Source organism: Pteropus alecto, unplaced genomic scaffold (genome assembly GCF_000325575.1).
Source record: "Pteropus alecto unplaced genomic scaffold, ASM32557v1 scaffold30, whole genome shotgun sequence".
NCBI classification, from domain to species: Eukaryota; Metazoa; Chordata; class Mammalia; order Chiroptera; family Pteropodidae; genus Pteropus; species Pteropus alecto.
In genome coordinates this window covers 424,879-436,005 of record NW_006429782.1, presented here as the reverse complement: position 1 = coordinate 436,005, position 11,127 = coordinate 424,879, and the positions used below count along the sequence as shown (strand labels likewise).

At 66.1% G+C, this 11,127-nt stretch overlaps 1 protein-coding gene across 1 annotated transcript in view; it reads right to left on the bottom strand.

Moving 5' to 3' along the window:
• Positions 1-9,835, bottom strand: part of ARHGAP45 (Rho GTPase activating protein 45) — a 12,023-nt gene extending 2,188 nt beyond the window's left edge. Inside the window, exons 1-19 of the mRNA XM_025042259.1 lie at positions 9,642-9,835; positions 8,650-8,974; positions 5,597-5,740; positions 5,281-5,365; positions 5,123-5,195; positions 4,962-5,028; positions 4,735-4,872; positions 4,581-4,645; positions 4,315-4,425; positions 4,161-4,241; positions 2,258-2,446; positions 1,963-2,100; positions 1,677-1,867; positions 1,437-1,558; positions 1,256-1,339; positions 1,005-1,106; positions 725-897; positions 350-538; positions 103-254 (exon numbers count right to left, since the gene is read on the bottom strand). Coding sequence (XP_024898027.1) covers positions 103-254; positions 350-538; positions 725-897; positions 1,005-1,106; positions 1,256-1,339; positions 1,437-1,558; positions 1,677-1,867; positions 1,963-2,100; positions 2,258-2,446; positions 4,161-4,241; positions 4,315-4,425; positions 4,581-4,645; positions 4,735-4,872; positions 4,962-5,028; positions 5,123-5,195; positions 5,281-5,365; positions 5,597-5,740; positions 8,650-8,974; positions 9,642-9,743 — 2,531 coding nt within the window. The 5' untranslated portion in view covers positions 9,744-9,835. The remainder of the gene's footprint in view (positions 1-102; positions 255-349; positions 539-724; positions 898-1,004; positions 1,107-1,255; positions 1,340-1,436; positions 1,559-1,676; positions 1,868-1,962; positions 2,101-2,257; positions 2,447-4,160; positions 4,242-4,314; positions 4,426-4,580; positions 4,646-4,734; positions 4,873-4,961; positions 5,029-5,122; positions 5,196-5,280; positions 5,366-5,596; positions 5,741-8,649; positions 8,975-9,641) is intronic.
• Positions 9,836-11,127: the final 1,292 nt, after the last annotated feature.

Below are 11,127 nucleotides of genomic sequence, written 5' to 3'. Positions count from 1 at the left end.
GCAGCAGGTCGGGGGTCAGTAGGCCTGCGGGCACTGGTCCCGCCCCCAGCCCCAAATCACGCAGGCCCAGGCCGGTGCCCCGCCCCGCCCCGTCAGCCCCGCCCCCTCAGGCTCACCTGGCGCAAGTAGAGTTTGAGGACGTTGCTGATGTCGTGAGGCGAGGCCTGCGACAGCTCCACCAGCTCCTTGCCGTTCTCGAAAGCTTGGCACAGCTTCTCCACGCGCGTCTTCACCCCGTTTACGCGGTAGATGCCCTGCGGGGTGCGCGGGGGGCACCCGCAGTCAGCCTCTACCACACCCTCCTTCCCGCGCCCCCCAGGACTGGCCCCAGCCTCCACCCCGAGGTCACCTTGGTGCGCAGTGCCCGCCGCTCGATCTCACAGATGCACTTCTTGAGGATGAAGGGCACGCCGTCCGGGGTGCCGCGGGCCGCCTGGCTGAAGTCCTGGCCGAAGAGCTGCAGGCGGCCCTGAAGTTTCTTGTGGCCGCACTGGATGGCCAGGGTCTCCAGACACTTCTTGTGGCAGGCCAGGCAGCACTGCGGGGGGCGGGGGGGTTGGCAGTGAGCGGGCAGCCCTGGCTGCCCCCCAATCTCTGAAGCTCTCAGGACCTTGCCTGCAGGGCAGCTCTCGAAAACACGAAGGGACCGTGGCTGCCGAGCCCCCTGCCCCAGCTCTGCACGCGGTGCCTGGCTCCTCGGCCCCGCGTCCCTGGGGCCACTCACCTCCTCACACTCCGCACCCTGGAAGTAGACGTAACTGTTGCATTCCCGGCACTTGGCCGGTGAGCGCAGCTTACGGAGCCGGTGCGTGCGAGCGGCCTTGGACAGCCCCGTGTGGCGGAAGGGCCCACTGGGCACAGCCACTGGGAGCTCGGGGGCTGTGCCGTTGAGGTCAGCTGGGGGCGCAGACACGTGGTCATTGTCACAGAGGTAAGTCAGGACCAGGCCCACAGCCGAGCCCAAACCCTCCTCACCCCACCACCCAGATCAGAGGCCTCCTCACCCTGCTCAAAGGCTGAAGTCCCCACACCGCCCTCCTGGTCTGCCAGCTCCTCACTGGATGACATGGTACCACTGGACATGCGCTCGAACTTCTTAAAGTCTCCTGAGCAGGAAATAGGGGCATCGGACACCCTGAGCCAGGAGCGAGCGGGCCTCTGGCAGGCCAGTTGCTCCCAAGAGCCCCCACTGGCACTCTCCATCAACAGGGGACATGGTGAGCTCCGCCCCCCGGCCGGCAGGTAGGTCCTTCACCTGAGCCAGGGCTGGGGTTCAGGCCGCCCTCGGAGTCGGAGATGGAGATGGGCCAGGACTTGTGCACCTGGTGGCCACGCCCACCTGCAGAAAGGGCGTCTCCAGTGAAGGCTGCGGGGACACCGCGCTACCCCACTCGGCACTCACCCCCGCTGGGCACTCGCCCCCGCCGGGCACTCACCCCTGCGCTCCTTGGCAAGGCCCCCGTCACTGGGCCCGCCTTCCTCCGGGGTGCTGCCGGTGGCCTCTGCTCCCACATCTGGGACGTTGAAGCTGCCCTTCCGGTCACGCATGACCGGGGACCTGGTGGGACCAACAGCCAGAGGGGTCATGGCGGGGGGCGGGGCCATGGCGGGAGGTCACAGCAGGCCACATGTCCGGCGGGAAGCCAGCCCCCCCGGGCACATGCAGGTGACCGTACCAGGTGCTGGCGGAGACGTGGGGCTCGAAGTCATAGTCCACGTCAGGCTCGTCGTCCCGCTGCAGCTGGCGCACGTGGGACGCGTACTGCTGGCCCGGGTCGTACAGCTTGCTGCTCTCACACAGCATCTGGAAGTGCACGGGCAGCGGCGCCGTCTGCATGTGCATCATCTGGTAGTAGGAGATGGTGGCCTGTGGGCGGCAGGGGGAGGGGGTCCGGTCAGGAGCCTGGGCCAGCGGCGGCCCCGCCTCCCCACGGCTGGAGCCGGGGCGCGACCGGCACCCACCGACTTGATGGTCTGGTCGCTCTGCCGGATGACCTCCTGGATCTGCCGGAGCACCGTCACCTTGGTGTCTTCCAGCTCCTGCTTCTGCGTCTTGGCGTCCGCCACGCACGTGCGGTACGTGGCCATGGCTTCTTCCGCCTGGAGTGGGACAGAGGGGGCGCCCAGCGAGGCCTCAGCCTGGGGCTCTGGCCCCACACAGACACCCGGCCGGCAGGACGCACACCCTGGACAAAGGCCCGAGGCGGGAAGTCGGCACCGCGGGCCCACGACTGTCACCACCGGGCCCTGCCCTCACCTTGTTCTTGGCCTCCTCCACCAGGCGCCGCCGCTTGTCCAGGGCCTTGGAGGCGGTGCCCCCGGCCCCAGGCCCAGTGCCCGCCTGATCCTCCTCCGCCTTGGCCACCAGGTGGCGGGCCTTGTCGTGGTCCTCAATGCGCTGCCCATAACCCTGCTTGGCCTTGCGAAGGTTGGACTCTGCCTCTTGCTACGGGCATGGGACGAGGAGACCAGTTCTAAGCTGTCCTCCCCCAAGGCACAGCGTCCCCTGGCTTCCGCCTCCCTCCCCACCGCAGCGGCCAGACACCGGGTCGGGCACCTCCAGCACCCGCGTCTCTTGTGCTGAGGTCTCGTGGCACACTCAGGCAAACAGGCCCCAACCTAGCAACTGACAGTCGAGAAAGGTGACACATATGGTGGGACCTCAGGAGGAAGCCGCCTCTGCTGTGCCCATGCGACAGCCCGGGAAGCTGAGGCACAGCCAAGATCTGAACAAGGCACCAGCGACATCAACCCCAACACCTACAGCCCCGCCCCCACCAGGGTGCCGGCATCGCCTGCTCCGTCTCTCACTTCCCGTTACAGACGGGGACAGTGTGGTCGCCCAAGCAGGAAGCCACGCACCCTCTGGGTTGGCAGGTAGCGCACTTAGTCAAAACCTACGAGGCTTCCGGGGCCACACCTCACAGCCCACACCATCAGAGGCCTAAACATGAAAAAAAGAACTCGTACAGGTACGAGAAGAAGGGGGGGTCGCCTGCTCCGTCTCTCACTTCCCGTTACAGACGGGGACAGTGTGGTCGCCCAAGCAGGAAGCCACGCACCCTCTGGGTTGGCAGGTAGCGCACTTAGTCAAAACCTACGAGCCTTCCGGGGCCACACCTCACAGCCCACACCATCAGAGGCCTAAACATGAAAAAAAGAACTCGTACAGGTACGAGAAGCGGGGCAGGTTCAAAATAACCACCATGTGGGGAAGGCCTTTCTACGTGTGACACGAAATCCAGAAACCATAACAAAAAAGACACCGCAGACAATCATGGTTTTCCACCTGGCCAAGCAAGCCCCAGGTCAATTCAAAAGTCCAAACAATACCCTGGAGGGCGGGGAGTGGGGGGGTGGAGGGGTCTCAGGCACACCATCACGGGACTGAGTTCTCGAACATGGAAGGAGCGCTCCCAGATGAACAAGAAACGGGCCACAGGCCAACCCAGAGGGAGCAAAGGGTACAGCCACAGGGATGTGCAGCTCGGGCTGGGACACGCTCACTCTGACCCAGCCAGCCCCTCCGGACACACGCCTGAAACGGACGCTTAGTCACACGGTCGGGAGCCGAGGCACAGGCCTGTCTCAGCAACGGTGTTTGAAATGACCTGGGCCCCAGGCCCCCACAGTGGAGCACCGGTAAGGAGCCCAGGACGAGGGAGGAGCTGCTCACGTGACTGAGGTGGGCTGAGCCTCTGATGTGGGGTGAGTGGGAGAGGCCAGGAGGGGAGCAGGGTGTTCAGCATGCTGTCCTCGAATGCACACGAGGGGGTGGGGGGAACATAGATTTGCCAGTATGTGCTGCGAGGGGCCACAGGACAGCACTGGCCTGAGAGCCTCAGTCTCCCTCCAACTCAGACGTGCTCCTCCCAGCTACGGAGACACCCTTTCCCACAACAACCTTTCCCATGACGTCTGAAGCCACAACAGTGGCTTCTGGGGAGCAGGGGCCTGGGGCCTGGGGCCTCCCCTGCGCAGCTGGGGCTGATGGGGCTGGAGCATCTTTGAGGCAAGACCAGCTCCAACCTGTGACAGCACAGCCAGCCCCACACCCGCACAGGCCACAGCGCCAGGTGTCCACAAAACACGGAAACCAGGGCACGGACTCGCGCCTGGGACTGCGCGTGCGCCGCGCCCGCCGCCGCCCCCGCTGGTACCAGTTTCCTCTGCGCGCGGTGCCACAGCTCCTTGATCTCCTTCCTGCGCTTCTCGTGCTCCAGCCGCCGCAAGTTCAGGGGCTAGAGCGAGACGAGCCGTGAGTGGGGGACCCCGGCACCCCCGGCCTCGCCTGCCCTTCCGGGTGCAGCCCACCTGCATGAAGGTCTGGGTCTGCAGCGTGCCCACCGCCTGCACCATGCCGTGGCCAAAGTCCAGGTCCTGCTCCAGGGCCAGCGAATAGATGGACAGGAGGGGCATGTGGGGCTGTGGGGGCGGGGCGGCGGTCACGGAGGTGGCACAACGCCCGGGCCCTCCCCAGTTCCCTTGGGCACCACGGCACAGATGGGGAGCCCCTTTCCTCCAGCCCTTTTCGGAGGGGCCCCTGTCCGGCGCCCCTGCCCGGCGCCCCGTGGCCGCACCTCCTGCATGACACTCTGTCTGCAGTTGTGGACGATCTTCTGCAGGCCTTTGGCGAAGTCCATCTCTGAGGGGCGGGGCAGAGGGGAAAGGGAGTGAGCGGGGAGCGGAGACGGGGAGGCGAGGGGAGGGCTGGTCCTCACCCAGGGCCCTCACCCAGAGTCGTGCGCTTCTCCAGGTAGCCAATGAGGTCCTTCATGTACTTGGCCATGTTCTTAGCGTAGTTCAGGGCCGCGTCCACGCCTCCCTCACAGCGCTGCAGCAGCTTGTCCACCTCCTCCGGCATCAGGCAGCCTGGGGGCGGGGCGGCCGCTCAGCCAGGTCGCCCCCAGCCGCCCCGAGGCCCCGCCCTCCGCCCCTGGCCCAGTGCAGCTGGGACTCACCCGGGTCACAGTCCTCAGCGCTGGGGGGCGTGCCCTCGCCCCCCTGTCCGTACAGGTTCTCCATGGACTGTGCAGGGGAAGACTCAGGTGAGTGGGGCCCCCGTCTGACGCCCGCCCTGCAGCAGACCTTTACCAATCCAGAGCGGGCCACCTCTGCTCACCTGGCTCGGGTCCCCAGGAGGCACCGACAGGAGGGTGCTGCTGTCCACTTCACCCATGAGAAACTCGGAAACACTGCAAGGGGGTGGGGTCAGCATCAGCATCGGCATCCAGAGGCACAGGCCAGCCCGTCCCCCGCCCCAGAGGCCACTGTGCTCACGTGCTGCTGAAGGAGACGGCGATGGTCTCCAGGGCCTTCTCAAACTCCTGCTTGTCCGCCTCATTGTTGCACTCGTAGTGGAAGGCTGGGGAGCAGAGACGACGGCAAGGTGGGGGTCAGCCCGCTCTGGGAGGTGGCCGCCCGGGCGACCAACCAAAGGAGGCCCGTAGCCCAGGGAGACAGAGCGCGGGAGCAAGCGTGCCCTGCCCATCAGGCTCCTACGCACCCTTCAAGACCCACTGCAGGCACCCATCCCCTCTTCCAGGAAGCCCTCCAGGGCACAGCGCCCCCCGTGGCCCTGTCTTGGCCGGCTGACCTTTGACCTTGGCAATGAGGGTGCCGGCGGCCGTGAGCGTCTCCACGGTGTTCAGCAGCGGGTACTTGCCGATGACCTGGCGCATCACTCGCAGGGCCTCACCCAGGCACTCGTGGGCCAGGGGCCGGCGGGCCTCCAGGAGCTCTGTGGCGGGGGCCAGGGCGGGTGTGAGCAGGGCGGGAGGAGGTGGCCCCAAGGAGAGCCCGCCCACCTGTCCCTCAAAGCTCCTGTCCCAGGTGGGGAGGCTGCCCGAGGCTCGCTGTGGCACCTCGAGTGGGACAGTGTCCTCCTGTGGGTTGCCGGCCAGGGCGGCAAAGGTCAGTCCTTGGCTTAGGCTGTCCCTTCTGCTCAGAACACTCTCCTCGTCCCTCCAGAAAGCAGACTTCTGCTTGTCCTTCAAGTTCAGTCCTGGTGCCGCCTCCTCCATGCAGCCCAGCTGGCCCTTCCCCTGCTCCTGCCCCTCGAGACACTCAAGACTCTGTCCAGCTTCCTCCCTGCCTTCCTGGGCCCTGGGCCATGGCACCCTCTCATCTCACTGCCTCCCGACAGCCAGCCCAGGAGGCAGGCACCTCACATCCCCATTTCGCAGATGAAGAAACTGAGGCACAGGGGAAGCCCCTTCTCTTGGTTCATGCGGCTTTTCCACCTGCACTGTGTTTGAAGGCATGAGAATGGCAGGCAGAAAGACCCTGCCTGGCTTTACCTTGAGGACCCTGGGGAGCCACAGAAGGTGGCAGGGCAGAGGAGGGCGGCAGTCAGCTCTGACTCCGAGCTGCAGCTTTAACGTGCCCTCCAGAACATTCTTAAAAGCAACGCGAGCGAGCAGATCCGTGCACGGAAAACACGTCGTGGAGCAGAAGCAAAACTATATTGCAAGTAGGGATCAGCCAGGTGCTAAGCCCAGGGGCGCCTGGCGGCCGGCCAGGACAGCTTTGAGGCCCGTGTAGACACTGTTCTAAAAGGTAAGTGGGACCTGAAAATAAGTGCCTTGTCCCTTTTCAGCGCTGGGGACCCCTTCTGAATAACCAGAGGTTCCACCAGGCACTGCCCTCGCCCGCCCCCCTCCCCGCACGCACCTCAGAACCTGGGGGTCCTGGCTCCACCGCCAACCCAAGGAGGTGGGAAGGGGCTTCAAGAATGCAGGGAGCTGGCTCCGGATAGGCCAGGACTCTCCCAGACCGTCCTTTCCCACACCCCGCCTCTCACCTCGGTGGCCTCGGGCCACCTGGGACCCTATGGCACCCCCACTGGGGAAGCTGAGGGCGGACTCCAGCAAAGCCTGAACATTCCCAGCTCGCACAGCCAAGCCGAGCCGAGCACGCGGCAGCTGCTGCGTCTCCAGCAGGACGCCTCAGATGTCCCAAGGGCCACGTGCTCCCGCAGGGCTGGGGGACCCCGCATCCTGCACTGTCCCCTCACCTCGGGGTCCCACGCAGCGGCACACGGGGCCCGGGGCCAGCACCGGGTGCGCCCTCCCACAGATACACATGGCGTGGCGATCGGGGTCCGGGAGCGCGGGGACCAGGAACACGTAGGATGGACGGCGGGCTGGTCGGGGTCTCTCGGCCAAACCGGCTCTGGCCGGCCCTGAGGCCCCGCCCCCAACGAGGGAAGCCCCGCCCCCGGCATCCTGCTTGCCCAGGCCAGGGTCCTCTGCTCCCCGGACTCAGGGCCCGCGCAGGAGTCTGGGACCCAGGGCGACGGGATTTGGGTGGGGCAGGCCAAGGGCAGGAGGGGGAAATTGAGGCCCAGAACCAAAGCACGGTCGTGTGAGGAGGCACCGGGAGACCCCGCTCTGCCCCGTGACCCTGGGTGACCGCTCCCTCTTGTTCTGACAGCACGGGGTTCCCAAGATGTAGGTGGGTCTCACTGTCCACTTAACAGTCACCACACGGGGAAAACGTCTGGTTACAGCCACTAACGCCCAAGGCAAATCCTTGCCAGTGTCACGGATAAGATACCTCATGCTTAGACACCAGTCAGCCGGCCCAGGGGCTCGGCTGGCTGAGCAGGGCAACCCTGCGGCTCGCGTCCCACACATCCTCTCTGCTCAGGCCCTTCCCCCAACTTGGGCGCCCCAGGCGCGGAGAAGGGCACCCGTACCCCGTCCAGACCCTGCATCGGCCCCACCCAGGCCTGGTCTCCAAGGAAGTGCCCAGAAAGGAACAGAGATTAGAGTCTCCCCAGGAAACAGCTCTGGCCCCACCCCTGGGACTCTGGCTCCCACCCCCACCCAGCAGGAGCCAGCCTCCCCAAAGAATCCCCAGTGAGTGCCCTGAAGGCACAGAGGCCCAGGCTGAGGTCGGAGGGGCTCTGCCCGCTCCCGGCTGGGTGAGCCTGGGGTCAGGGCTGGCGGCAGGCCTCCTCTTCCCCATCCCGTAAAACGGGGCCTGGGGGCAGCGGGTCACAGCGCCTGGCACGGCCCTGGCACTGTGGTTTCCGGGAGGGGTGGGCAGCACACGAGGTGCTGAGCCTGTCCTGCCCACCAGGGCTGCCAGGGACAAACAGGAAACAGATGAAAATAACTCGGCAGGAAGCTGGGCTGTCAAGTCGCGTGGAGGAGGAACCGGAACCACCATCCCACGGGCCGCTCACCCGGGGGGATCGCCTGCCATCCTGTCCCTGTCCCTGTCCCTCCTCCTGCCTCTCCCTGCCACACCTCGGCTTGCCTCCAGCCCACCCGGCCCAGCAACCTGGTCCTGCCTGTGCTCCAACACCTCCTGTGGCTCCCCACTTCCCTCAGTATGACGTCCAGTGTCCCCAATGCCTTCAGCTTCACACAGTCCACGTACCAGCGACACATCAAACCTCGTTCCCCCAAATGCGACTCCCCTTTGTGTTTCTGAGCCTGAGCACCTGACGTTCCCTTCACCCCAACTCCTACGCATCCCTCAAAGCCTTCACTGCAGTGGCTGCTTCCATGAAGCCCTCCCTGCCATACCCCCCATGAGGAGCCTCCCCCGGTCCCTCCCTCGACCCTGCCTCGACCCCACCAGGATATCTGTGTCCGGATCTGCCTTCCGCCCAGCCTCGGTGACCCTACTGGCCCTCACCGTCATGCAGAACACACTCCTTGAGCTTCTCTAGGCCCTCGGCGAAGCGGGCCACGTCCGCCAAGAGTTGGGAGATGTCCTCCACGGCGTCCGGGCAAGGTCCCTCAGCAGGTGGCTCGGCGGGGCTGGCCGCTGTCAGCGGGCTGCGGTGGCCCCGGCCTAGCGTCCAGGAACCGGCCCCGGACAGCGGGAAGCCAGCAGCGCTGGCATGGCGGCTCAGGCTGGTGGGCCTCTTGAGCGTGCCTGTGGCCTTGGCATTGGAGCTCAGTGGCTCCAGGCTGGGGCCCGGGTACACGGCATCGGCCCCGTCTCTCCTGGGCAGCTCCTGGGGGCAGGGGTAAAGCCACAGGTGCTCTGGTCCAGGCACTACTTCTTGTTCCCCAGAACAAGGTGGGGGTCTTCACCCTGACCCCACAGGGGTCAAAGGCCAGAGATCAGAGGGCTGAGATTTAGAGCCATGCCCCTCCCACACCTGTTACCCAACATCCTCTTCCCCAGAGCTTTCACAAACAACGGTCTCTACCTAAACCACAGCCAAGGGTGGGGTGGGGCGGGGGCGCGGGCACCCCACTTCCTGTTGGGGGCAGGAAGGGCCAGGAGAGAGTCCCAGCCCTGAAGCCCCCTCAGGCTGATGTAGACGCACCTACTCCCTGGTAAAGACGCCTGTCGATTCCTACACCCCGAGGGTCCCGGAGACCCCTGAGTCCCGCAGATACCCCCAAACTATGCAGACCCCAGGGCTCTGGAGGCGCTAAGCCAAGGGACCCCAGTAGAGGTTCCGGTAGAGGTTCGGCTGCATCCTAAACCTTCCGCCCAGTGGTGTGCCGGCCATGGCGCTGGCGTCCAACCGCATTGGAGTCCCCAATTCCCTGAGCCCCCATCCTATGGAGTCCCTGACCCAATGCCACCCCCATCCTGGTCCCTGGACCCCACAGCTGGCCCTGGATGGGTGGGGGTGGGAGCCAGAACTGACCATCACAGAGGGCTCCTACCGTGAGCTGAACGCCAGGGTCCCCGTCAGCACTGCCGGGCCCCTGGCGGCCCGCCTGGTGGGGGCTGTAGCTGGCCCGAGCCCCCCACCGCCGGCCCAGCATGTTGCCGCCAGGCCCCTGCCTTGCTGCCAGAGCAGAGAGCGGGCCCCTGTCGCTCCGAGGTTCCCGCCCGCTCCACCTCCCCGAAGAGGCTCGCTCACCCCGGAGGGCTGCGGGCTGGGGCTTCCCGCCCGGTTCTTTTTCGAGATGGAAGGGGTTTTCATGAGTTCCCGCTTCTTCCTGGAGAACATGGTGCGGCCGGCCAAGCAGCCCAGGCCGGTGGGCTGGGTCAGGCAGGCCGGGAGCGACTCAGCGCTGCAGCTCCTGGAGCTGACCACCTCGGGACCACATTGTCGGCAGCCACCCCCTCCCCAGCTGTCAGGCCCATGTGACAGGCCCAGCCCTCATTGGCGGGCCCTCCCCCCACAGGAAAAGGCCTCCGGAGGTGGTGACGCAGACCCACCCCACCACCTCCCGGGGCCTCAGCCTGCCCCTCCGCAGAGTGGGCTTGACGGTGGGGTCCCAGGCCCCGCCCCGGCCCCGCCTTGGCCCCGCCTCCGGCTTTCACTTTCGGGGCCCCTGCACGGTTCCCTGGGCGCACCCGCCAGCATTGGGGAAGCACACGGTGGCTGATGACACAGGTGCTGACCCTCACTCAGACACGCCCAGACGCAACCAGGAATACACGGGCACGCAGGTGCGGTGACGCGCAGGGACGCGGGAACACCGAAAGCCCCCAGGCTCGGACTTCACGAAGCACCGTACATTAGCCACACATTAACCCGATGACTCCGCGCTTCACCCCCTGACCCGACGCAGGACCCCCTCCCCTCTTGTGGACACCCCTCTCCCCCCCCCACCGCCACCGCAGACCCTGGGGCATGGCGGGTCACCCGCTCAGCCCAGCACCTGCTCAGCTCCGCTCCCTACCCCCACCCTGCTGGGCTGTGGGGCCGACAACACCCGAGGCCCCGTGCGCCTCCTCAAGCTGCCGGCTTGAGAGGGGGGGCTTCAGTCCCGTGTATGGGACTGAAGGAGAATCCCCACCTTTCTCTCCCCTCCCGGGCCCCTCCCTTCACGATTCCCGATCTCTTGGAGCCCTTCACCCCGATCTGAGCCCTCTCCCCTCTCCTCCCAGAGTCCCACTCCTCAGTCCCCAATACCTTTAGCCAACGCGACCCTCACTGACTGCAGGTGGCAATGGCGGATCTCTGGGGCACAGGGCATGTGGGCCACAGCCCTTCATGCCCATCCGGGCTCCCGAGGCCCAGGTCCACCCACAAACCCAGCCTAGAAGTCCCTTGACGGTTTTCCACCCACCACTCATTGCTCTGGGAGCCAGCACCAAAAAGTGAGGGCTGGCAGGCGGGAGGGGTCCTGGCCTGGTGGGGAGGCCTGAGGTTCCGGCCACCCTGCCTGCCTCCTCCAAGCCCCTCCGGACATCCCC